This window comes from Polypterus senegalus, chromosome 12, assembly GCF_016835505.1.
Source record: "Polypterus senegalus isolate Bchr_013 chromosome 12, ASM1683550v1, whole genome shotgun sequence".
NCBI classification, from domain to species: domain Eukaryota; kingdom Metazoa; phylum Chordata; class Cladistia; order Polypteriformes; family Polypteridae; genus Polypterus; species Polypterus senegalus.
The window spans coordinates 102,716,710-102,743,935 of NC_053165.1; the positions used below are offsets into that span (position 1 = coordinate 102,716,710).

Sequence of the window (27,226 nt, forward strand, 5' to 3'; positions counted from 1 at the left end):
GAGCAATCATGGAAGAAGAACAACAAAGAAAGAGGTGACCAACAATCCAATGGAAACTCTGGATGAGCTCCAGAAAAACTGTGTGGAGATGGGAGAAACTTCCAGAAGGACAACCACCACTGCAACACTCCACTGATCTTTGCTTTATGGCAGAGTGGCAAGATGAAACGAGAAAGGGCATTCTGGTGCCTTTTTGCAATCTCCAAAGGGCTGTTAGGGTCGGTTTATACTTCATGCTCAGAATGCGTACTCGCACGCAACATGGCTGCCATGTGTTCCCAGTGTTCTTTTGACACGGCCTCTGAGCACGTCCTCAGAAATTAATGCGATGCATGCACGAGTTCTGGTGCTTTTGTTTTCAAGTGTTGCATATTTCCTATCGTATTTATATTAAAGTATGCATATTACATTTCACGGATAAATCGTTAACTTCATTTAAATTATGAACACTGTTAATAATTACACATGTGGGGGCGGCATGGATGCAGAGCGGTAGCGTTGCTGTCTCACAGGGAGTTACGTCTCTGGTGTTCCCTGCCTGGAGTTTGCATGTTTTCCTGTTGGGTTTCCACAGTGTGCTTCAGTTTCCTTTCAAGGACATACAGGTTTGGGAATTTGGTGATGCTAAAATGACGTTAGTGTATGTGTGTGCTTATATTCACCTTGCGATGAGCTGATGCCCCGTCCAGGGATTGTTTCTGCCTTGTGCCCAGTGCCTGCTGGAATGGGCTCATCCCTTGATTAATGAATGTAATCCATCCTTTTCAGAGATACTGAGGCAAGTTGTCCTGAATTTAATGGATGCTTCTGGCAATTCACAGCACATCGAAGCTGAAGGTTATTTTCTCACCATGATGATTTCTCACACTGCTAACCAGTGGAATCCTCCAGATTTACATAAAGTACGTGAGCAAATATAAACAGTACACCACTTGCATATCAGTAGCGTCCGCAGGTGCAGGCACACACGTTGCATCGCATTAAGTATAAACCTGGTCTTAAACTATAAGAAACAAAATATGTAGAGTAAATGCAAAACAGAAATAAGTATATCTAGAAACCCTAAAAACCTAAAAAGAGGGGAGTTTTTTTAAGGTAAAAATTGTCTATGTAAAATAATAATGTCACAATAAAATCTTCTGCTTAATTTATTTTTTTGGTAGTAGAAATCTAAAATACATTTCCACACACAGATGAGCATTTTACCTCACAGACTGGTCTGAAAGCCATCCAGCATCACATTGGTTGTAGCCATTTTCATAGGCAACCTGGAGCTGCTCTGGGCTTGCGATGATAGCGCCAATGTCTAGGCAAGCTTGCTGAGCCTCAATGAATGTGAGAGTATATCGACTCGTAATGGCACGATAATGGAAGACTATACCTAAAATGAAGACAGAAACACACTAGCAACATTTTTAAAATAGAGAAAATATAAGATTACTATATGCTGTAAAAAGAAAAACGTATTTATGCATCCATGCATCTATTTCCTGAATCTGATAAATCCAATCATGCACCTTAGAAAATCATGCAACACTTATATTCAATACAATCTGTCGCAAGTGGTAAATGTACCATATATTAAGCAAATATTCTGGAAATCCAGAAAATGCTGTACACAAGTAATACGTTTAGTCAATTGTAAATTGTTTGATTAAAAGTGCACACACACTCTTTGTCTTTGCCTAAAATCTCATTTAGTGATGGACAATGACAAAAAATGCATCTGGTCAGTAGTAATAAAGTATTAATTAGTAACACATTCCCATTAAGAACGTAGTAAGACTTAGTGTTTAGCATTTTAGAGACATTATTAATATGGACTCAAGCAGAAAAAATACAGTTAAATCACACTACTTAAATATGTAATCTTCTACACCATTAACAATCTTTAATTATAAAGATGAAAAAACAGCATTGAGCAATGTTCAACATTGTTTATCCACCCATTCATTCCTTTTTCTGAACCCATCAATTTCAATTCAAAGTTACATGAAATGTAACTAGTGCTGGTTAATTTGTTCTTATTCCCATCAAGAATTTTTTTAGGCAGATTATTTATTAAATTTCTAGTCTAGCATGGCTGAAAGTCTCTTCTTCAATTTGTTGTTACTATGGCTTTTTCACATAAAAATGTTACTTTTTAATAATCCACGTACATCGTGAAAAGGTACAGTTACATAAAATGTTAGAGGAATATGGTATATTTATTATTTTTAAATAAAATACAACAACAAACATTCTTCTTCCATGCCAGGGATTTTTGCTCTTTCCTTTTCTACAAGATTACCTAGGATAAGCATTAAACATTTAAGTTCACAAATGAAGATCTTACACAAGCATGCATAATCAAACTATTGTGTTTAATCACAACAAAGTGCACCTACAGTACATAAAAGGACAATTACTATAGACCATAATACTCAAACTCCAAATGTAATAAAGTCCCATTGGTGCCTTGGGCAAGAATGAACCCAAGTGGCTTGTTGTAGAGGCTCATTTTTATTCTCTATAATAAAAGGTTAAAAAAAAGGGAAGTCCACGTCTAGGAATGGCCAGGTGGATGGGTTTGTGTGTCAGTTATGTGTGATTCAACAGTAGAGTGGTGGTGGTGGTGTCACAAAGAACTGTAAGAAAGGCCAAGTGCACCTGGGCCAAGCTGTAAGGTGACTTGCATAAGAGAGGACCAGAAAGAGGCCATATAGTTCTTGCTTTGAGGCCTAAAACCTCTGACCCAAGCTCCGAGGCTGCCATGCTGATCATATTGACTTGTCTTGATTTGTCACAGTTTTCTTTCCTTTGTTACTAATGTCTGGTGACATGGCTCCTTTACATAAGGGACCGTAGCAAGGCCAAAGGGTGTGCTCTAGTAGAAGAAGTAACTGAAGACAACTTGAAATCATTGCCTAGTATGAGAAATGCAGATGAGATTCTGTTTGTGGTGTACTGTGATGTTCTGTAGTACAATTCTGTGTTAGGTACAGCCTGATTAAAGGAAAACCAGATATACAGTACTATAATTCAATTTCTTACATTTCTGTTTAAAATACACCACTCCTTTGTTTAACAGGTCTTGGGAATAAATAAATAATTTAGTCTCCAGGAATGAGAAACATTGTGTGCTCAGCCCAGCACTCTTCATGTTATTTATGCATGATTGCTCTGCCATCCATGTCACAAATATGGTTGTGAAGTTTGCGAATGATACGACCGTGGTGGGTCCCATATCAGACAATGATGAGACTCACTACAGAGACGAGATACAACACCTAGCACTATGGTGCTCAGCCAACAACATCATCTTGAACACCAGTAAGACCAAAGAGCTCATTGTGGAATATAGGAGGTCCAGAAGAACAGACCATGCTCCGATATTCATACATGAGGAGGCTGTAATGTGTGTGGACAATATCAAGTTCTTGGGTACCCACATCACATTGGATCTGACCTGGTCCTGGAACACATCTCACCTGGTAAAGAAGGCCCAACAAAGACTCTTCTTCTTCAGGAAGATAAGACTTGCTGGATTCTCCTCTCAGCTGCTCACAAACTTCTACAGATCCGCTATAGAAAGCATTCTCTGTCACAGTATGACAGTGTGGTACGGCAGCTGCACAGCACAGGACAGGAGGGACTTGGCACGGGTGGTGAGAACAGCACAAGGGATCATGGGAAGTCCTCTCCTAGACCTGGACTCTGTATATGCTGGAAGGGTGCAGAAGAGGGCCAAATGTATAGCTGCAGATCTCACCCATCTGGGAAATGAACTGTTTGTATCACTGCCTTTGGGACGGTGGTACAGAAACATAAAAACATGCACCAGCAGACTAAAAGACAGCTTTTTCTCCAGAGCCGTGAAGTCCATCTGCCCCTGCTGATACACACACATACATCTACCCCTAACCTGCCCACCTGTAGACATGTACATGCACTTTCCCTCATAATCAAACACACACACACTCATATTCCTCCCCTGCAGACCCACGCACACAAATCACTGGTCTCTGCAGGCGTACTACCTCAGGAAAAGTCAGGACTTGATGATGTTTTATTGCTGCTGTCTTTTATACTTATTATGTTTATTTTATTGTTTATAGTGTTTGTGTATTTAAGTATTCTGCCTTGAAGCCGAGTCCTACCAACAAAAAAATGTGTTATGTGTATGCATAATGATAATAAAGAATTCTATTGTATTCTCTTATCTACTACTAAAGCAACATTTTTTTTGGGAGGTGGGGTAATTTTATTAATTTGTTTTGTTATGATTCAGAACCCTTAATCACCTATTTTAGTTTTAAACAGCTGCATTAAGGTTTTAACTGTTGCCTGTTTACTTAACCAGCCATCAGTTAATAATGCTGAACAAACAACAAAGAAACCACCAACTCTCTAGCTAACAGGCCTCCATTTAAACCTGCGTTTATGCATCGTGAAGTATCTGAGTTAATACAATATTTTGAAATAAATGGGATGGAGCAAGAGGTATAAATCTGTTCCTGACCATAAAACATATGGATGATATTCTCAGAAAATTAAAAATCTATAATATGATAAAGATTTGTGCTGAAAGAAAGAAAGCACTAATAAGCTACTTAGATAAACTCCAAGTTTCATTATCTGGTAATTATCTAATTTAATTTAATCTAATTATAAAATGGGTTGGAATGAAAACCTCTATCCATGCAATGGTGATGATGTTACTTGTTATAAGACTTTTCTATTTCTTGAGCATCTGTAAATGCTAAATTCTTCTTCTGGCAAATAAAGTAATCTCTGCATTTCCAGGACTATTTAAAGGTTTATATTTTCTGTTCTATTGTTTTCTAAAGAAAAACAATCCAATGTATAATGTATTAGAATGTTTTAGAAAATAATGTATAGTAGACCCTAAAATAAATCAGTGCTTATCATTTTATAAACCTTGTTTTTCAGTATAGCATCAAAGGGATCGCAGCAGCAGTGAGTTACAGCAACTCACTGCACTAAAGTCAAACAACTGTATATTATGTATACATTTATATATACCAGTAACAGTGCCCTGCACAATAATATGCATTGAATACACTTGACTTGACCATTCATTATTTTCATACTCGCTCTGTACGTTTTGCATTTGTTTGCTCAGAGGTTGATGCGCTTGCTGCTTCCTGAGCAGCTTGAAATCATTGCCTTCTTTTGAAATCATTGCAGCTCTTCTTTTCTCCACCCTAGCGACCCGCTTCTTCTCTTCTTTCGTCAGCATCTTTTTGTGTTAAAACTGATTAAGTCATGTTGCAATTACTTAATACGTTTCCCTTAATTTTACACTTAAGCCAGCACTTAAGTCTTCAATCTACCTCATGAGTGAATTAAGATTTGAAGAGGTAGGGGAAGTGACGGCGAAGGTAAGTAGGGATGAGAATGGCGCCTATACGCATGCGCCACACAGCCGCCCTGCTGGCAGCTGCCGAGAGTTGGTTCTACAATAAAGCAAAATAAAAATAAATAGAGGAATAATGTTGGAGGTCAATCATCACCCCAAAAGTGGATGGTAGACATCACGTAGTATATGTGGACCAAATTTCAGATCAATAGTTCAAACGGTTTGCGAGCTACAGGTGATTTAAAATCCTAGACAGACAAATGAACAGCCACGGTAGCGTATTATAAATAAAGAGAGAGATATATATACAGTATATATAAAAAATCTGTGTGTCTGTTTGTATATCTGTCCACTTTTCACGAGAGAACTACTTAACGGATTAAGATTAGGTTTTTTTCTATAATTTGCTTGCACATTAAGGTTGATTTTGCGACTTCTCTCATCGCACTAAGTATCATAGTTTGCATCTGGGCCAATTTATTTGCGTGAATCCGAAAGAGCAGCTGCGGGCCAAGGGGAGGGTTGTGGGCACTCCTCACTCACACGCCAGAGCTCCATTCAAGTCACTCTACCTCTCTTAGAGCGTACCTTGCCTCTGCTTAGCTTGTGATACCTGTTTGTGCAACACACTTTATCATCCACAGATTGTTAATGAGTAATGTTTGACGCTTTTGAGAGAGAGAGATCAGAGCTACATGTGTTTTAGATGGTAGCTGCTGACTGCCAGAGCTACCACGGCCACATGCTCCCCATGTAGGGGATGCTCTCCCATCAGAGCTGAGAACGATCAGATACAGTGCCAATGTTTGACGTTGGAGTGTACCTACCTTCCACTTGGCCAGAATTACATTTTTTTTTATTGATTTTTAAAGTTTGTCCTGTTTCACTACCTGCAGTGGGCTGGTGCCCTGCCCAGGGATTTGTTCCTGCCTTGCGCCCTGTGTTGGCTGGGATTGGCTCCAGCAGTCCCATGTGACCCTGTGTTAGGATATAGCGGGTTGGATGATGACTGACTGTTTCACTACTATGTGGGCAGAGCCGCAGGGGACAACTAGTACTGTATAATATAAATTATTATTACAGCATAGATTGTTGATATAATTAACTACCACGTGTGCACAGGAAAGTTTCACAGTGTACTTAATTTCTGATTAAATTTTATTTCCAATTTTCCTGCCCAATAAACATATCTTATCCATTGACTTTGCATGACACCTTTTTCCTTTTGAAGTTTATTATAAGTGTTTAACATGAGGGAGTATGACAGCACATTCAAGTTTGAGAATGATCAACCCACTGAACTCCAGATCTCCAACCCACTGAACTTGATTCAGAAAGGCGAGAGGCTACACCTTATCCCAAGAACGTTGGTTACAGGGAAGGAACCGACCCTGAAGTGGACACCAGTCTATTTCAGGGTCCACTCATGTATACATTCACATTCATAACTGGGCCAATTTATTAAAGCCAACTAACCTAACATGCATGCATTTGGGATGTGAAGAACAAAGCTTCACAAAAGCAGTGATTGGGTGTAGAATTCAAACCCAGGATGCTCAATTGGTGAGAGGGCAGCACTAACCAACATGCCATAGTTTAGATATTTATATGTGACATAAATATAGAGAAATAGACTAATACAGGTTCATGTCAGCAAAACCTATTTCAATCTAACAAGCATTAAATGCTACACTTAGCGTAGTTCTAAATTGTAAACTGTTTTAGGAAGAACAAATAGTGACCTAATGTATTCTAAAGTAAAACACTTTAAAATATTAAATTACACTCTATTTTAATTCTTGTATTTTCTCTCACCTGTAGGACGGAGGTAAGGAACTTCAAGATCGATCTCAGTTGTAGTTTCTTCATCAATGATGCTGGTGATATTCTCTGCAAGTTCAGTCACAAGAACAGAAGCAGCATCAGGTGGGCGAGTGGCATCTAAAACAACTTCTTCTTGAATTAGGACAGTAGGTGTTCCAGTCACCTCATATGCAGTCACTTCAGTAGTTATCCCCTCCTCGATAAGGACAGGGGTCAATGCTGTGATGTTAGTTTCAGTTTCTATTGTGATGGAAGGGAGTTCAAAGGGCTCAGTGGTGGCAGTGAAATACTCCTCTGTTATTATGCCTGTGAGATTAACAGGCTCCGCTGTGATGTGCTCACCAATAGCCTCACTTTCTGTGGTTGTTTTAGTAAAGAACAGTTCCGGAACTTCTGTGATGGTCTCCACTGTTAACACTGCACTGCCTATCTCAGTTGTCATCTCTTCAGTAGCCGGGTACTCCTCAGTTGAGGCCTTCAGGTCTGGAAAACATAAAAAAAACATACATTAAAAGATACATTAAAGGAAATCAGGAAAAGCTGTGCACAAAGAACTGTGCATGTGAGAAACAGCTTCAAAACATTGAGAATATGAAAGTTTTGAAGAACAGTACATCTATCATCTCTGTAACTGTTTACAAACTAATCCCATGCATTAAAAAGACAGACTACATTTTGAGGCTAAAACAGAAAAGAAAAAACATATAGTGCCATCACCAAAAAATGTAAGGACCTTAAATTGGTATGCTGAACTACAACAAAAAAAAAGCATTTTCCAAACCCATAAAGAAAAAGATGTCAAAAGTATAGTGACAGAAAAGAAGGAAGTGCTGGTTGTTAGACAGTGCATCCTCTGTAATAGAAGAGATCTTAAATCAATAATAGGAATGAAAACTCCCCTCTTCTGGCTTGGGCAGGTGAAGACTTTCTGGTCAGTGTTCAAGTTGAGATAAATACCATTGCAAGCACAAGTACACAATTCCAGCCAATCATATTGCAGAAATTTAAATAAATAAATCTTTTTCTTCTTTCGGCTTCACCAGATAGGGGCCACCACAGCAGATCATCTCTTTCCATATCTTTCTGTCCTCTGCATCTTGTTCTGTCACACCCATCACCTACATGTCCTCTCTCACCACATCCATAAACCTTCTCTTAGGCCTTCCTCTTTTCCTCTTCCCTGGCAGCTCTATCCTTAGCATCCTTCTCCCAATATACCGAGCATCTCTCCTCTGCAAATGTCCAAACCAACACAATCTCGCCTCTCTGACTTTGTCTCCCAACCGTCCAACCTGAGCCGACCCTCTGAAGTACACTTCCTAATCGTGTCCATCCTTGTCACACCCAAAGCAAATCTCTGCCACCTCCAGCTCTATATCCAGTTTTTTGGTCAGTGCCACCATCGCTTGACCATATAACATAGCTGAATAAATAAAGAAATAATAAACAAGACCCAAACTAAACTGATTATTTTATTATGAATTGTCTCTTGAATCCATAAAGAAACTTCTCTTTTAAAAGATAATTTCCATTCATAATACTTGTCTGAAAACATATTATGGACAAGAAAGGTTTACCTTTCTCAGCTACTACAAACATTTGTATCAAAACACTTCCATTACTGAAGGATGTTGATAGCATCTTCAAGGAAACATCTGTAAATCATTTTAAAAATAACATTTTATCTAGACTATATAGAGGAAAACACAGCTGTCTCCCATATGTGAACATTTTGCCCAAATGAAGCTTATCTTTTGATAAAACTTTCCATCAGTGGCTATGCTACACATCTTTCAGTAAGAATCGACACGGTAGATGAAGATGCATGCACTGCATTAAAGAGATATTTAAAACAATTCTAAATCACTGTGAGCAAAGCTATCAGGGGACGAGTGAAAGGGTTTAGATATAAGTTCCTAAATCCTAATAATACGAAAAGGCACATTTTGTTAAACTCAACATATATCACACACCTCAGCCTCCCTGGAAAAGTCTATTCGGGTGTTCTAGACAGGAGGGTCTTTCAGATAGTCGAACCTCGGATTCAGGAGGAACAGTGTGGTTTTCGTCCTGGTTGCGGAACAGTGGACCAGGTCTTCACCCTTAGCAGTGTTCTAGATGGTGCATGGGAGTTTGCCCAACCAGTTTACATGTGTTTTGTGGAATTGGAAAAGGGGTTCGAAAGTGTCCCTCGGGGAATCCTGTGGGGGGTACTCCGAAAGTATGGGGTACCGGACCCCCTGATAAGGGCTGTTCGGCCCCTGTACAAACCGGTGTCAGAGCTTGGTCCGCATTGCTGGCAGTAAGTCAAACCCATTTCCAGTGACAGTTGGGCTCCGCCAGGGCTGCCCTTTGTCACCGATTCTGTTCATAACTTTTATGGACAGAATTTCTAGGCGCAGCCAGGGCGTTGAGGGGGTCCAGTTTGGTGGACTCAGGATTGGGTCACTGCTTTTTGAAGATGATGTTGTCCTGTTTGCTTCATCAGGCCGTGATCTGCAGCTCTCTCTGGATCGGTTCGCAGCTGAGTGTGAAGCGGCTGGGATGAGAATCAGCACCTCCAAATCCGAGAGCATGGTCCTCAGCCGAAAAAGGGTGGAGTGCCCTCTCAGGGTTGGGGGAGAGATCCTGCCCCAAGTGGAGGAGTTCAAGTATCTCGGGGTCTTGTTCACGAGTGAGGGAAGAATGGAGCGTGAGATTGACAGGCGGATCAGTGCGGCATCCACAGTGATGCGGGCTCTGAATCGGTCTGTCGTGGTGAAAAAGGAGCTGAGCCGTAAGGCAAAGTTCTCAATTTACCAGTCGATCTACGCTCCTACCCTCACCTATGGTCATGAGCTATGGGTAGTGACCGAAAGAACAAGATCACAAATACAAGTGGCTGAAATGAGTTTCCTCCACAGGGTGTCTGGGCTTGCCCTTAAAAATAGGGTGAGAACCTCAGTCATCCGGGAGGGGCTCAGAGTAGAGCCGCTGCTCCTCCGCATCGAGAGGAGTCAGATGAGGTGGCTCGGGCATCTGATTAGGATGCCTCCTGGACGCCTCCCTGGTGAGGTGTTCCGGGCATGTCTAACCGGGAGGAGGCCCCTGGGAAGACCCAGGACACGCTGGAGGGACTATGTCTTTCAGCTGGCCTGGGAATGCCTCAGGATTCCCCTGGAAGAGCTAGAAGAAGTGGCCAGGGAGAGGGAAGTCTGGGTATCTCTACTCAAGCTGCTGCCCTCGTGACCCGTTCTCGGATAAGCGGAAGAGGATGGATGGATGGATGGATGGATGGATGGATGGATGGATCAATATATATTTGGTAAACATATGGTGATCATGGGTAAATTCAGGTTTGTACACTTTGACTTATAAACCTTTGGGGGAAGGTTAGAGGATGAAATTTAAAGCATGTTCATAGCAAATGAATGATTAATTTCTAGATTTGTTTCATTCTCAATATACATGCATAGACATCTTCATTTGTAATACCACTATATTTGAGCAACAGAAGCAGATGTGTTCGATCCTCCGAACAGCAGAAATTGAAGTATGATTAAAAATAAGAAGAATTTTCAAAAGAACATGCTACTCAACCCAATCTAGTTTGTCAGTCTCTATTAATTTTACTATAAAAAAAAAAGCAAAAAAACTCAAGTTGTCATTAAGAAGTTTCCTATCTGGCCTTGGTAACATACCCTACATAAATATGTTGTGTGTGAAGAAGCGCTATTATGATAACATTTACTTTTAATATGCTTTCGTCTGTGCCCATGTGTTCTTTTTAAAAGAAGCCATTAAAAAATTAACCATTGTAGTAATCTTATTATAATTTTAATGTTAACCTATAATTGCATAAATTAAAATGATCAACTTCTTCATTGTTTTTGTTTAACTCATACTCTGCAGTAGTGAATCATTCAAGTAGCTTATCTTACTCAGCATTTACTGTTGTGCTGATTGCTAGAAGACTGAAGACTAAAGACTAAAACTGTACAAATTATTGTTATATTGCGAATTGTGAGTACTCATGTGTGTGTTTTCAATTTTAAACAGAATAGGTGAATAAAATTAACAAAAAGTAAGAATGTGAAGCAACAAAAAATGGCTACACAAAAACAGATAGTAAAAATGTAGTTAAAAATAGAAATGTCATCTTGAAAATATAAATGTTTCTCCTCTGGATAGACAAGAGCCTCTTTTAATGCAGACAGTTCTAGGAATTAACCAGTAAACTCCTTGGTACAAGATTTGCAAATTAAGTTATAATCAAGAATCCTGAGAAAATTGGCAGTGCCTGGAATTACCATCTTACAGCATGTGTTTTCTGCTTTACAGCCAACCACTACTTTACACTTGCTAACAGAGCTGTGAACTGTCTTACAGCAATGAAGTGGAGAAGAAATGGAGGTGAGAGCCAAGTGATACCATGAGAATCACTGCAGATCTACACAAAGAATGTGCAAATTCCACACCAAAAATGGCAACAATGCAACAGTATGATGGTTCTGCCTAGAGTTCAAACAGTTTGGTCTCTGAATAAGAAAAAAGATACAATGCATCTGAAATATTTAATTTGTGCAAAGAAGTCCTCTTTGGAGGAAGAAGCAAATGGAAAATAAAGAATGGGAAACAAAATTATTAGTACTATAAATGATAAATTAATTCCATCCATCCATTATCCAACCCGCTATATCCCAACCACAGAGTCACGGGGGTCTGCTGGAGCCAATCCCAGCCAACACAGGGTGCAAGGCAGAAAACAAACCCCGGGCAGGGCGCCAGCCCACTGTAGGGCGCGCACACACACACACACACACACATTAGGGACAATATAGAATCGCCAATGCACCTAACCAGCATGTCTTTGGACTGTGGGAGGAAACCGGAGCACCCGGAGGAAACCCACTCAGAAACGGGGAGAACAAGAAAACTCCACGCAGGGAGAACCCAGGAAGCAAACACGGGTCTCCTTACTGCGAGGCAGATAAATTAATTACTTTGGGGAAATCCTGATTAAAATGTTGCTTAAATATATTCCAAAAACAATCAAAATGTGAACATAAATGAAGGGGTAAAAACTGAAAAAAGAAAGGGGAAATTAAGAAATGCATGAATAAAATGAACTACTACATTATTACCCAAGATTTTAAAAAAGTAATTAAATGTTCCTGGCAGCAATTAGCAGCATTTGAAGTTTAATAATTAAAAATGAAGCACTTTTGGGCCAGTTGCAAAAGGACCTGAAGACAAAAAAAAAACCCTCTGAACATAATGGAATGATACAAGAAACAAATGCAGCATGCAGTTTACTAATCATTATTTAGAATATTCTATGAATCCATGTGGATGAATTGGCAGTCGATTGAAAAGTTTGAAATGTGGCTCCAATATACTGTAGAAGAATGAAAATTAAATTGATCTCAGTAATTTTAGACTGATAACCCTTACTTCTATTTTATGTAATATAAACTACGTTCATAAATAAACAAATAAGCTACTTTTATGAAAATCATTTCCTAAATATCAGCATACGTTTACAAAAAAAAAAGATCATGCCAAACCAATTTATTTATCTTCCTTGAACATTAAACTAGACAACAGCAAAATATGAACATTACTTGCAACACAGTTCTGAAAGCACTTTGACATCATTTTATTCCAAAGATTACTGAAACTGAAACTCATTGACCTCAGTGGTAACTAAATAAATTGGTTAATGGGCAGGAGACAGTCAAAGAGAAACTGTAACTGTACAAAGTTCCACATGATAAATATAATCACTGGAAATTACCATGGATCTTATTTTTTCTAATACACATGAATGGCATGGTCTCACATATTTTGACTAAACTTAAAGTTGATGAGATGTGTAAATACTGCTAAAAGTGAGGTGCAGTAATGAAAAAAGACATTTCAAGAAACATAACACCTGGAAAATGCTGTTTTTTTCAGAAGATGGTAACTTCTCCAAAAACTTGTGCAAAGTTTGTTAAATGTTGTCTCCCTTGCAGATTGTGCTGCATATATTATCTGGGAAACCGTTCATGTCTTTACATTGATAAACTCCATTTTGACCACGATCTATTAGTGTACCATCACTGTCAGATTTGGGATCTGCAGTGTCTCAGACAGCAAGATCCTACAACAGATATTATATATATCATGAAATATCTACTCTCTATTAAAGACATTTTTACTAAGTGTTATGTCCACAAACCCTACAGTATTGTGGAGGACTGCTCCTACCCTTCCCACAAACACTTTGCCTCCTTTCCATTTAGCACAAGGTACAGTAGCATCTGGACCAGTTCTGCCAGGCTCTGCAACATCTTCTACCCCTTGGCTTTCTGGGCTTTGAACTCTGTTCTGCCCCGCTCCCCTCATATCTGCTCCTAGAGCTTTATTTATATGCAGAACATTTTCTACTACTGCTGCTTTTACTATAGGTGTTATTATTTATTTATATATTACAATCTATTTCAATGTATTACTATCTATTCATGTACCTATTTAGTATAGTATAGTATAGTATAGTTCTCTGGTTGTGTTTATGTATATGTTGCAGTGTGGTCCTGAAAGTTATTTCATACTTTATATGTTGCAATTCTGTTGTACAATAATATGGTATGACAATAAAACTACATGACTTAACTTGACTTCACTCATGCTTAAGTTAAAAAATGTAGAACACAATCCAATCATAAATCCAAACAGTAAGATGTTAAAAAAAATAGCTGAACTGTTTTAAGAAAAATATTATACCAAGGGCAGTTAAGCTGGTCTTTTTAGAATCACATGAATTCTTGCTAAATTCCAGAGAAGCTTTGGAAAGTTGTTCACAAAAGAATTTTTTTTCTATTATTTTAAAGTATAAGACATTGATTTCCCATTAAGTTACAGAGGGCGGGTTAGTATTCTTCCAGCTAAGCAAGATATGTTGATGTGCAAGCAATTTAGTATAAAAAATCAAGATAGATTTATTGTTTCGTAGTTTAATCCAATCTGGTATAATTCTAAATGATACCATTATATGAAATGGATAAATTTCAATCTAGAATTTTCTGACCAAAAAAAACAAATACTTAGTCCCAGTCTTATTTTAGGACAATAACTAAATATATGTCAAATTGAGGGCAGTGTTTGGTAACATTGTTTACAGTTAAGATTCCTGATATTTTTTAGATTTTAATTTTGAAAGATGTACAAAATGTATACTTATAAGATGAATCACATCATGCTTTTTACAGATAAATGAGGAATACAAGTTATGAATTGAGTTCCATTCCTTGTGTGAAATATTTAATTGAGAGGTCACCTTCCGTTCATTGGTCCTGGGTATGACGTTAAACTGCATCTGGCCCAGCAAGTGATCCTGCAATTTGCAGGGAAAAACTTGGGGGTTGGTGGAAGGATTGGCACTCCATCCACCATAAAAACTTCACACTGCTCTGAAACAGCAGACAGAGCTCCTTTCTGCTCTCCGCAGCAGTAGCTCTGCTGCAGCCACCCACTGGAAGGTTGCTTATATTATGAAAGGGATAGGGGGAAGCCCTCTGGAGCCTCATTCCTTGAAGAGTCTAAACCACCGGAGTTGCATTTGAACCTCACTTTTTGTAAATAAAAAAAAATCTAATTGGGCAATTTGTACTCAAAGGAATCCAAATATAACATTTGCTTTTAAAAGTTGCATTATTTTTGTTTCTTGCTGGAACGCCATTATTGTTTTGTTATGGAGTCATCATTTGTGTTGATGTGTTTCCATGAAGATCTTACAATGAGATATTCAAGTGTGTGCCACTTATGATGCCATTTAAAACAACTGTATAAAATTTGACCCACCTCCTTATACATCAACCAAGATTAAGATTTTGTTATCTATTGTGAGCAAACTTTTATTTTGTTTGAACATTTGTCTTTTAAATGTCTGCTTTTACCTTTAAACTTTGATTTAAGATGAATATTTTGAGCTGTGATAATCAAAACCTAATATAAATACTATTTGATTTCCCAGCACAAACTTGGCACATTTATTGACCTTGTCTTTCTTTCTGCCTTTATGCATTTAAAATCCTTTCTGTCTCTCTTTGAAGCGGTACAAAATTATGGATTAAATGAGTGACTCTGATAGGAGACGTGTTTATAGGGTCATAAGGGAATTGCAGGGGGAAGATTTACAAGAACAAATGACTGAACTTGCATCTGATCTATACGACAACTTGTATTTTGCAGTACTGCCCCTAGTATAAGAAATAAACAATCAGGGAAGAAAATGGGGTATTTAATGAAACAAACGTATGCAAAAGAAATACCAGCATCCTACACAGGAGTGAATCATGCTTATGTAGGGAACATGATGAAAAGATCAAATACTCTTTCAGTATTGGGAAAGTGAGTTTAGGTAGTCAAACCTTTTGCACATGTCTACTTATGGTGCCTGTACTTAAAAATGACAGAAAGCTTCTGTTGTAATGCAACCAAGGATTTTACTAGTGTGACACTACACTAGAAACTTAATATAAAACCTATTTCTTTAAAATATAAAATTTGAGCTTGAGTCTTGTGAAGTGCATTGTAATGGTGTCATCAATTCACTTCTCCACCACTACAGTTACAAATCAGGTTATTTCATCAAGAAGTCGTCACCTTCTTGAAATGCAATCATACATATCTCAGCTCATACGTGGCATTCTATGGTAGGAATAAAGCTGGACAGTTTAACATCTGTAGCAGAGCGACGGGCACTAAGCAAACTCCTGTTAATCATGGAGAATCCACAGCATCCACTGAACAGTGTCATCTCCTGGCAGAGGAGCAGCTTCACCGACAGACTGCTGTCACCATCCTGCTCCACTGACAGACTGAGGAGATCGTTCTTCCCTCACACTATGCAACTCTTCAGTTCCACCCGGGAGAGTAAATGCTAACATTATTCAAAGTTATTGTCTGTTTTTTCATGCATTTTTATTACTCTTTAATTTAATAATGTTTTTGTATCAGTATACTGCTGCTGGATATGTGAATTTCCCCTTGGGATTAATAAAGTATCTATCTATCTATCTATCTATCTATCTATCTATCTATCTATCTATCTATCTATCTATCTATCTATCTATCTATCTATCTATCTATCTATCTATCTATCTATCTATCTATCTATCTATCTATCTATCTATCTATCTATCTATCTATCTATCTATCTATCTATCTATCTATCTATCTATCTATCTATCTATCTATGATTACAAAAGCATAATCCTGGCATCGATTAGAAGAATAAACATATAAAGCAAAGAAGTACTTATTGTCACCACACATGCCTACATGTTAACCTCTGCACACCTCCAATATTAATCCTTTTGCCTTCAGAGGTAAAATCTGAAGACAACAATGTTTTCAGCAATGATCTCTCCCCAGAACTTCCACCTCATGAAAAATATGACTGCCCCATTGATTTACTACCTAATTCCCCACTTTCTAAAAAGAAAATAGATGCTTTTAGTAAGCATGAAACCAAAGCTATGGAAAATGAAACACAAGTGATTTTATTGTTCTGTCACTATTCCTATAGTAATGGTGTTTTCATTTGTTGAGAAAAAGGATGGTTGTTTGAGACCTTGCATCGGTTATCGGTTATGAATTAAATAGAATAACAGTAAAAATAACTAACCATTCCTTCTCATCTCTTCATTGCTCAACTAAGTTGCTACATCCACTGTTTCCAGTAAACTACAACTGTCCAGTGCATATAATCTTATCAGAATATGGAAGGGTGATAAATCATGAAAGGTATTCCCCACAAAACATTTAAAACACAGGCTAATGCCTTACAGACCTGCCAGTGCACCGGCAGTGTTACAGTCTTGTTAATAACATTTTAAGAGACATTCTTGGCACATGTAAAAGTACAGCCATGTAAAACACTTATTGAGATGGTTGCAAGCTAATTTGTATTATTCATAAAAATAGAGAAATGTGAATTTAACAAAAATCAAGTTCTGTTTTGGGAGTATGAAATTATTATAATGATACTAGCTATGGGCAAATCAAAAGCAACTGTAATATTAAATTAGAAAATACCTGAAAGAATTAATAAGGTTCAATAATTTATGGGTTTTGCAAATTCTTACCATTGGTTCATTAATAATTTCAATAGTTTCCTCAACCATTACTGAAAATTTCATGCAAAACATTTATGCACACCAGAAACTGAAAACCTTTTGAGCATCTTAAAACCCTGTTAACTACTGATCCTATTCTTAAACACCCTGATACATCACTCCAGTGTACAGTGGTGTCACATGTGTGCATGGGAGGCGCTAAATGGCTTAAATGAGGGCAGTTCCACAACAGACCAGGGGGTGGTGGAGTGTGCTAATCCTTTCTCTTTTTCCACTGCAGACCAGTTTTGGGAAATTCCACCTGACCCTGACGACATCACTTCCGGTCACACCCTGATGACGTCAATTCCGATCCTGAAGACGTCATGTCCAGTCCCGAGAATGCCACTTCCGGTCTCGACCCCGATGATGTCAATTCCAGTCCCGAGGACGTCAGTTCCGGTTCCGGTCCCAACCCCAATGACATCACTTCCTCTGCTTTACGTTAAAATCACCATCTTTACCTCACCCAGTCAGTTCTGTTTTGAAATCCAGTCTGTATGCTACTATACAATTTATTTACCAATTTTGCAGCTGGGTTCAAGTACACGGTAAGCTGCCCCAAACCTTTTCGTGGTTCTTCTGTCATTCTTTTGACAGTAGAAATAGATGCATCTAGTGTTGGCATGGGGGCAATGCTTTTGCAAAACTGTTTATATACTTTATCTCTCCAACTCACCTCTGTGTACTTTTCTCCAAAACACTATCCACAGATAAACAGAACTATAATATAGGTATCTGGTCTGGCAAAAATAAAAGTAAGGCCAATGCTCTGTTGCATGCCTTTAATGGTGATCAAAGTCAGTCTGATCCAGAACCTATCACTCCACTAGACACATTTTTAGGTTCCATAGTAATTTCTGCCTCTCTTAAGTATTTAAATCTAATTCAATCAGCTCAAACGTCAGCGTCTAAATCCATAAAATTACCGGTTAGAATTTTTTACTCCCCGACCCGATTTTCAAATTAGTGTTAGAATGGATTCATGATCTGCTATGTTTAGTCACTGAGGCATTTCACAAACCTTAGCACTCATAAAACAATATTTCAGGTAAGAAAACATGTACAAAGAAGCTTATGATTATATGACCACATATTGACTCTTTAGATAAGCAAAATCCTCTTAAGGAAATTCTGTTAGTCTGCTGCAACCCTGAACTATAAAAAAAACTACTAAATATAAACCATGAGACATTATACTCAGAGTCTGCAATAGACTAGTGAGACCCAGCAGTGACATCAACAGTTCTGTTCATTACATTATGAAAAGAGTAAAAGAACTACTGTTATTAGAATGGAACTGTGCGCAGATGAGCACAATAGTGCATGACTGGACTAAAGGTCATGTCATACTTCATTAGGAATATGAATTTAAACCTCTTTAGTTCTAAACAAAGAATGTCAAAGACCTAATCAAGTTCTTCAAAATTTTCAAATTCATTGATAAAGATGACCCAGTGAATAATGCACTTAAAGGCGATTTGTATTAAAAAGCAACATTACATTTAATATGTAAACCAGGAATTACTTCTAAACACAAAGGGTCATGGGAATTTTGACCCATTTACCAATCATGTCAACCTTAAAAAAATTGAGTTAGTTTCTAGGAGACATCAGCCAATTTCCGAATAATCTGTAAAATTCTCAGTGTTTCTATTTATTAAATCTACTTGAAAACTGGATTGCATAATATGTTAGATTAATAAATATAATATTGTTTACTCTTTTTAAGATATATAAATACAATACTGTTTACTGTGTTTTACATACAGTATCTAGATATAACCTGACAATTCTTTATTGTCTGCTATGTAGTGAGACGTGAAACAAAATGACACCTTTTATTGGCTAACTAAAAAGATTACAATATACAAGCTTTCGAGGCAACTCAGGCCCTTCTTCAGACAAGATTTAATACAGAAACTGGAATTCCCTGTGTTTATATAGACACCAGGACTGATGCAGTTTATTTTAAAGTACAAGACAGATAAAATAATAAGATCTTTCTTGTAGTTTTGGTAATATGGAGTGCAGACAGACAGCACTAAGGTGGTGGATTTGACTTCTATGTGGATTTTACCTTGTCATGTAATAGACTGCAAATGGAGTGAAACATTAATTGAGTGGTTAGCCCTGCTGATTTATATACCCAGAATTGAAATAAGTGACTTTAAAAATATTATACAGTACTATGCTTTGTAGGTTGTAAATTTGTAATTAATAAATAGATAAGTTCGGTGAATCAGAACTATCAGAGCTGTTGTATTAAGTAACACAATGAAAAGATCTCTGGAGGACATATACTCAGATTAGTGATTTTTTTTTTGATGGGCAGATCACATGAGATAAATATATTTTTTTATAAAATATGCACAGTAAGACAGTCCCAAATAAAACTGTTTGTACAAGAATATTCATACCTTGATAGCAGATGGCATCATAGCGAGATTCGGGAGAGGGATAACCAGTCTGATTCAAAAACCGATAGACAGTTCTGACTCCCACAAGAAATCCTCCACAGTTTTGTCTGGATTTAGATATCGGATAGCGTACACTTTGATCAGAGAGCCAGCCCGCACTACAGACATCCATTCCCCTTTGCCAAGCCAAATACAACTGTCCTGTAGTTGCTAGTTGGGCCCCAAGCTTATTACACTGCTCCTCTGCTTCAGCAAATGAGAACTTGTCTGGAGATGTGGAGTAGAACACTTCCCCTGAAACAAGAAAAGTGTGCTGTTTAGAGATAAAAATATCATCCATACATCCATTTGCTTATAAGCCATTTTGTCAGTTACATGTTTGTAATGAGGAAACCAATCCCATTTGCACCAGATAAAAGGTAAAATCCACCTATGGAATGGACACCAGTCCTTTGCATTGCGCAGTGATACATGCACTCCCAAGCTTTCCCAAAGAGGATCATTTATACTATGATGCACATGTTAGGAAGTAGAATACTCGGAGAAAATATACACATAAATAAAACACAGACTTAACACAGACTGTGACTATGAGCCCAGCGCATCACAGCTATAAGCCCACATTGTTGACCTTGTCACACACGCGCAATTAGGGGACAACTAAAGGGTTTGAATAAAAGTAATTCCACACTTGACCAGGGGGCGGTGAAGTGCACTGATTCCCTCTCTCAATTCCTTGCACACCATTCTTGGGAAGTCCCACCCAGTTTCGGGGCAACCAATGACGTCACTGCCGGTTCCAGCCCTGATGACATCATTTCCTCTACTTGCATTTTAAGGCAGAAAGTTAGTTCTGTTTTGGACTCAGTCGTGTGAACATGTCTGTTCTTTTTGATAGATTTTGCAGCCGAGAAATATTATACAGGTGGCTGCCCCAAACCTTTCCAATGTCTCTTTGTCATTCTTGTGATAGTGGCGTAGCCGGCAGTATGGAAGAAACCCAGAAGGAAACGGGACTGGACCTGAATTATGACCAGGTGGGAGAGTACCGGGGCCAGGTTTCCGGGAGGAGAGTTTGTACCGGATTTCGGAAAGAACCTGTGCAGACTCCGCTTCCTTTGTCTAGTTCCGGGCCACGTAAAATACACAGGGAGAGTGTTGATGGGACACACGGACGTAGGCTGTTCTCTGTGGGGGAAGCGACAGGGACTTATTATGTTCTCTCGCAAGAGAGAGCTGCCCTACCTGCTGGAGCCAAGGTCCCAGAGAAAACTGGGGTTTCCCCAGACCAGCAGGTGAGGGTTTTGCAGGTGTGGCAGCTGCATCCCTGTTGGTTCCGGCCCTGATGACATCACTTCCTCTACTTGCATTTAAAGGCAACCATTTTAAGGCAGCGAGTCAGTTCTGTTTTGGACTCAGTTGTGTGAACATGTCTGTTCTTTTTGATAGATTTTGCCGCCGGGAAATATTATATGGGTGGCTGCCCCAAACCTTTCCATTGTCTCTTTGTCATTCTTTGGACAACCTTTACACTGCCATGTCATGCATTGTGACATAAAAAATGTTGAAATCTAAACAGATCACTTCAGCTTATAAAGTAAAATAATAATACTTTAAATGTTCCTTTCATTTCCTTGCACAAACAAAACTAAACGCATATTTACTAAGTACACTTACATAATGCAGAAGAGGGAAAGGATCTATTAATAGTTTACTTTATACCGTCTGCTTTCATATTCAAATGCTACCTACTTCTACCAAAGTAATCTCCAGGAATGTCTATGAATTTCACAGCTCAATAGAGAAAAAACACGGAGAAGTGACTTATAGTATTTCAAAGGTGAAACATAAGCATATAGACTTGTGAAGGGCATTGTTTTTTTTCCCTTTGGTGTATATAAGCATACATAACATACAACTATTTTTTAATATAGTGATTTTACTACAGTGTATTAAATGAGTTGTGCAGTGGAAATACCCATCAAAAGATATATTTTCAGGATTTCTGGTAGTTTTCTCCTAAAAGCAATACAATCTGGTGAAATAAATTAATTAAGAGAATGTGTACAAGTGTCAACTGGAAGCCTACATGACTAAACAATATCCACTCCAATCTGAATGCGTACAAACACATCTGAGTTCAAAATGTGTACTGGTTACTGAGTGCTTCATAATTTTAGCATCATTACACAGTTTGTAGGCCTGCACATGGCCTACAGTCAAACAATGGGAAGCAAGCTGAAATGTGTATAATAAACTTAATTTATTGGTTTATTGTTCAGTTTTAAAGATATGAGTTTATTCCTGACAATATCTTGTACTTTTTTAAATTGTGTAGTGTATCCTAGGCACAACTTTAGTGTCAACCACTGGTCAGATGCAGAAATCATTTTGTGAATCCAATTCAATTTATTTATATGTAGTGCTCTTCACTGAATGTAGGCTCAAAGCGCTATAATACAGGTTAAAAACAAATTACAGTTTTTATATGAAGCACTCAAAAATACAGATTAGTTTAAACACAAAGTAAAAGAAAGTGATTTCAAACTGTATAACATTAAAACAAGGAAAATCATTTTTTTAACACCATGTTTAGCATATAATTTGTTGTTTGTTATATAGTTAGTTGCTCCTAGATTATGATATTTTTCTGGTAAGGAAAACAGATGTTTCTAAATAAAGTAGTTATACTCAATAATAATGGCACCAGAGAGTTGTGACATGTTGCATATTGATTTGCACATAGTAATAATTTAACTGAAATCTCTGCATATGACAATAATAACTATATAAACCTATGAAAAGATCTCCAAAATAAAATATATTTCCATTAATGTTATTATCGATATCTCTTGATTCCAATAAAGGAATATTGTACTTAACATTCTACAGCAAAAAGCATGCGCATACTCTGACTGCAACAAATGAGGTCTTAAAATATATTAAACGTCATGACCTCTTCAACTCACAACACAACACTGAAACCATTTTCAAACCTTGCTAGTTATGTACAGATAGCCTATACAATACAATTTTGTTTTTCCGCGGTGCTCTTCAATAAATGCAGGCATAGAGTGCTGTGCCAAATTATCAGGAAAAAGCAAGTAAAGATTATACTCATAACTAAATACAGCATTTATACTGTACACATAAGGTTTTGAACTATGGCCAGTTGACAGTGGAAGAGATGAAGACAAAGTCAGACACAGTAAGAATCTTGGGGACTTCTATCCTAGTCATTAATTCATTTATTGCTTGCTTATTCCGGGATAGGAGAGAGTCAGAGTGTATCCAAGAAGCAGTAGTTTCCAGACAGGAACAAAATGCTTGTGGACAAGATACCATCCTATTGGAAGACATTTTTTTTTCAAATACCTGTAACCAATAATTTTACAAGAATTACTTTAGAATGTAATATGTTCCTACCACCAAGAAGTAGCAATCTTTAGGATTAGATACTATATTTGTTGCTACAGTGGGGATTGTTTTATGGATTAAAATTCCCACACTTCTGTTTGTCTTATTATAGCTGTAATGGAACATTGGGCCGATCCATTCACTTTTCAGATGAAACTGATCCTTACATGTTACAGGTGTCTAAAATCACTATCTTGGCCTTTAAACCTGTTCCTTAGCTAATGAATTCTAAACAAAATGCTTAAGGTATTTTCAACCTTTGATTTATCTTTATTATCATCAAGTTTAAGTACTATATTGTATTTTCATGTACCACAATAATTATAAACTGTGTGGTATTATTCATTAAAAGCCAAAGTAAAGTACTTTCCTGATCAGTACATTTTAGTTAAATCAGAGAGATCTGGACAAGCAAAGTACAAAGCTTATATATCAAGTACGTAGTATATCATGCTATATGGAACAAAGAAAGTATAGAAAAGAAAGTATAGAAAATATCTTGAACCTTATTCTTTATTACCCATAAGAAACTGTTTCAGAAAGTTGACAGAACATTTCAATGTATATTTATACCTGTCATCTCTTCTGCAAAACAGTAAACATCATATGTCTCATCAACTTCACGGATTCCGTAAGTACGCACACCAGGGAATTCATCCTTGTCACCATAGCAGCCTTCCCGAGGACTATGAATTGGGTACCTGTCAGAATTACAGCAAAAAGTAGAGCTGAATTCTATATATGTTACTCTACCGAAAAATAATTGTATTCTGTATATTTTACTTATCCCATGTAGATTGTAGTTAGGGGTTAAGAAACTTTTTAATGTCATGGTTTAAACCACAACTGTGACAACAAAGTTTCCAAAAGAATAGGCATCCATTGTGACCAACACTGGAAACAGCAAGCAATATAAAAACATCTATGAATATATCTCGGTTTACTTGTGTGACATAACCCACATGTCAAGTCAAACAATCATATGCTCACATCCCAAACATACGTATTTTTAGTAAAATAATTTAAAATAAAAAACTACTTCCAGAAAAAATTTTCGTTAATAAAAATGGAATACTCAAATGGGACCAAGTATGTGAATTGAAGACCTGTCCACCGCATTCTCTGGTCACGAGTCTAGCCCAGAAATAGCTTATTCATTGGCTAACATTACACTTCAATCAATATTAACAGCATTACATAGAGAGACGAGTACAACAAAAGATTCACAGTTAAAGAAAAGCCAGTGAAAATATCAGAATAGAATACTTCTAATATTTGTGAAAATCAGAGATGCAGTACTCCAATTGTACATATGACTATAAATGTAACAACGAGACAGAAGTCTACAATTCAAATGCTTGTTTGTGTTTAAGGGCACTTCATTTTTAGCCAAAATGTCATTTTACAGAAGTGGTTTATTTAACAATATTTTATTAAAAATACACGTTTCTGGGACATTGTAAACATTTGACTGGATGACAAGATATTAGAACATTTGAACAATCTAGACGAGAAGAGTCCATTCAGTCCAACAAAGCGCAGCAGTCCTATTCCCTTAATTCTTCCAAAATAACCAAGTCTAGTTTTGAAGGTCCTTAAAGTCTTACTGTCTACAACACTACCTGCTATCTTATTCCACATGTCTGTGGTTCCCTGTGTAAAGAAAAAACTTCCCACTGTTTGTGTGAAATTTACACTTAATAAGTTTCCATCTGTGTCCCTTTGTTCATGCTGAACTCATTTTAAAGTCACTGTACAAATTCCTTTCATAATTCTAAACACTTCAATTATATCTCCTCTTAATCTCCTTTTGCTTAAACGTAAAAGGCTTCAATCTGTTCCTTAATAATTCCTTCCATTATTTTACCTGGGATGCACATTATGCTTACTGGTCTATAGTTGCTTTGACCTACCTGTTCACTCTTTTTATATAATGGGATTATATTTGCCATTTTCCAAATTCGCCAGTGTGCAGTGACTTCCTAAAAATATGGCCAAGGGTTTATATATGTACTTGCTAGCCTCCTTTAAAACTCAAGGGTAAATATCATCTGGTCCTAGTCTGTTGTTTGATGTCAGCCTATTTAATCTAAGCAGTACTTCTCCCTCTAAAATTTCTGAAGCATAGTTTACAGCACCTGCTAATTCACTGTCTGTAATTTGTAATTCCCCTTTACTATTCCTGATGCACTTCACTTTGTCCTTGTCTTTTCTTTTACTACTAAAATACTGACAGAATCTCTTTGGGTCGTCTTTCACCTTATCTTCTATACAGTAATCCCTCGCTATATCGCGCTTCGACTTTCGCGGCTTTACTCCATCGCTGATTTTAAATGTAAGCATATCTAAATATATATCACGGATTTTTCGCTGGTTCGCGGATTTCTGTGGACAATGGGTCTTTTAATTTATGCTACACGCTTCCTCAGTTTGTTTGCCCAGTTGATTTCATACAAGGGACGCTATTGGCGGATGGCTTAGAAGCTACCCAATCAGAGCATGTATTACATATTAAATAAAACTCCTCAATGATATACGATGTGCTTCCCCGAGCGGATTGTTTGCTTTTCTCAGTCTTTCTCTGACATTCTCTGCGCCTGACGGAGGGGGTGTGAGCAGAGGGGCTCTTTGCCTAGAAGATATGGACGCTACTCTAAGAAATGCCGCTTTATCGCGGTGGCCCAAAAGCACGTATTGATTTTTTGATTGTTTGCTTTAATCTCGCTCTCTGTCTCTCTGACGTTCTCTGCTCCTGACGGAGGAGATGTGAGCAGAGGGGCTGTTTGCACAGAGGCTGTTTGTTTAGAAGATACGGACGCTCCTCTAAAAAATGCTGAAAGACTACCTTCACATTGCACCCTTCTTTGCGGCTGCTTTATTACGGTGCTCATACTTAAAAGCCCAACAGCACGTATTGATTTTTTGATTGTTTGCTTTTCTTAGCGAGCGCTCTCTCTGACATTCTCTGCTCCTGACGGTGCTTGTTTGAAGTGAAGATCTATTTGCATTCTTTTAATTGTGAGAAAGAACTGTCATCTCTGTCTTGTCATGGAGCACAGTTTAAACTTTTGACTAAAGGGTGTTATTTCATGTCTAGAGGGCTCTAATAATGTTAACAGGGTGGGAGAGTTTATTAGGGCTTAAAATATATAAAAATAACCATACAAACATATGGTTTCTACTTCGCGGATTTTCACCCGCGATCGAGGAGGGATTACTGTATTCCTTTCTAACTGCCTTTTAGCTTCTCTAATATTCTTCTTAACGTTTGCCCTCATACTCTCATACATCCTTTAATACACATTCCATGCCTTTTACAGCTGCTTTTTCTTTTGCAGCTTCTTTTTTAACTCATTATTAACCCACTGTGGAAATTTTTTAAATTTTGTATGAATTCCAAATTTAAGTACATACTTGTCCTGCATTATGGGTAAAACATTTTTAAACCTGTTCCACTTCGTGATTGCCTCTACACTTAAAAGGTTATCCCAGTCCATCCCCCTTAGACTTGGTCGCATCTGTTTAAAATTTGCCCAGCCAAAGATAAACTTGGTCTTTGCATCCTCACTCATACAAAACACAAAATTTTAAAATGCTATGGTCACTTGACCCTAGTGGCTCAATCGCCTTTACATGCTCAAATCTATTCTGACTATTACAAAATACAAAATCCAGACAGGTGCTTCATCCCCTCCCATCCCCTGTGTTAGTGCTTTAACATATTGTGTTAAATAACAGTCATGGATTACTTCTAAAAACTCATGTGCTTCACTGTTTGGAAGGTTAGCCCAGTTAATATTTAGGTAGTTAAAATCCTCAACATCTATTTTATCTCCCTGTAAATGTGCTCTTTTGATAATATTAAGATGTGTATGGAAATTACTGTCTGCATTTGGCTGTCTATAACAAACTCATAAAATAAGACCTCTTTCCCTAATGCTTTCCAAGCGAAACCACTTGTCCACATTAAGATGGGGCCCATCGTCCAACTGTACAGGACTTGCAACTAAATTCTGTTTAACAAAAACGGCAATCCCACCTCCATTTCTGTTCTGTCTATC

The 27,226-nt window shown here is 37.7% G+C and overlaps 1 protein-coding gene across 3 annotated transcripts in view; it reads right to left on the reverse strand.

The window, feature by feature from the left end:
* LOC120541444 (aggrecan core protein-like) overlaps window positions 1–27,226 on the reverse strand; it is a 177,842-nt gene that overhangs the window by 101,210 nt on the left and 49,406 nt on the right. For all 3 annotated transcript variants that reach the window (XM_039773072.1, XM_039773071.1, XM_039773070.1), the window contains exons 5-8: window positions 23,739–23,866; window positions 19,749–20,042; window positions 7,178–7,669; window positions 1,207–1,381 (exon numbers count right to left, since the gene is read on the reverse strand). In XM_039773072.1, the coding sequence (XP_039629006.1) occupies window positions 1,207–1,381; window positions 7,178–7,669; window positions 19,749–20,042; window positions 23,739–23,866 (1,089 nt within the window). The remainder of the gene's footprint in view (window positions 1–1,206; window positions 1,382–7,177; window positions 7,670–19,748; window positions 20,043–23,738; window positions 23,867–27,226) is intronic.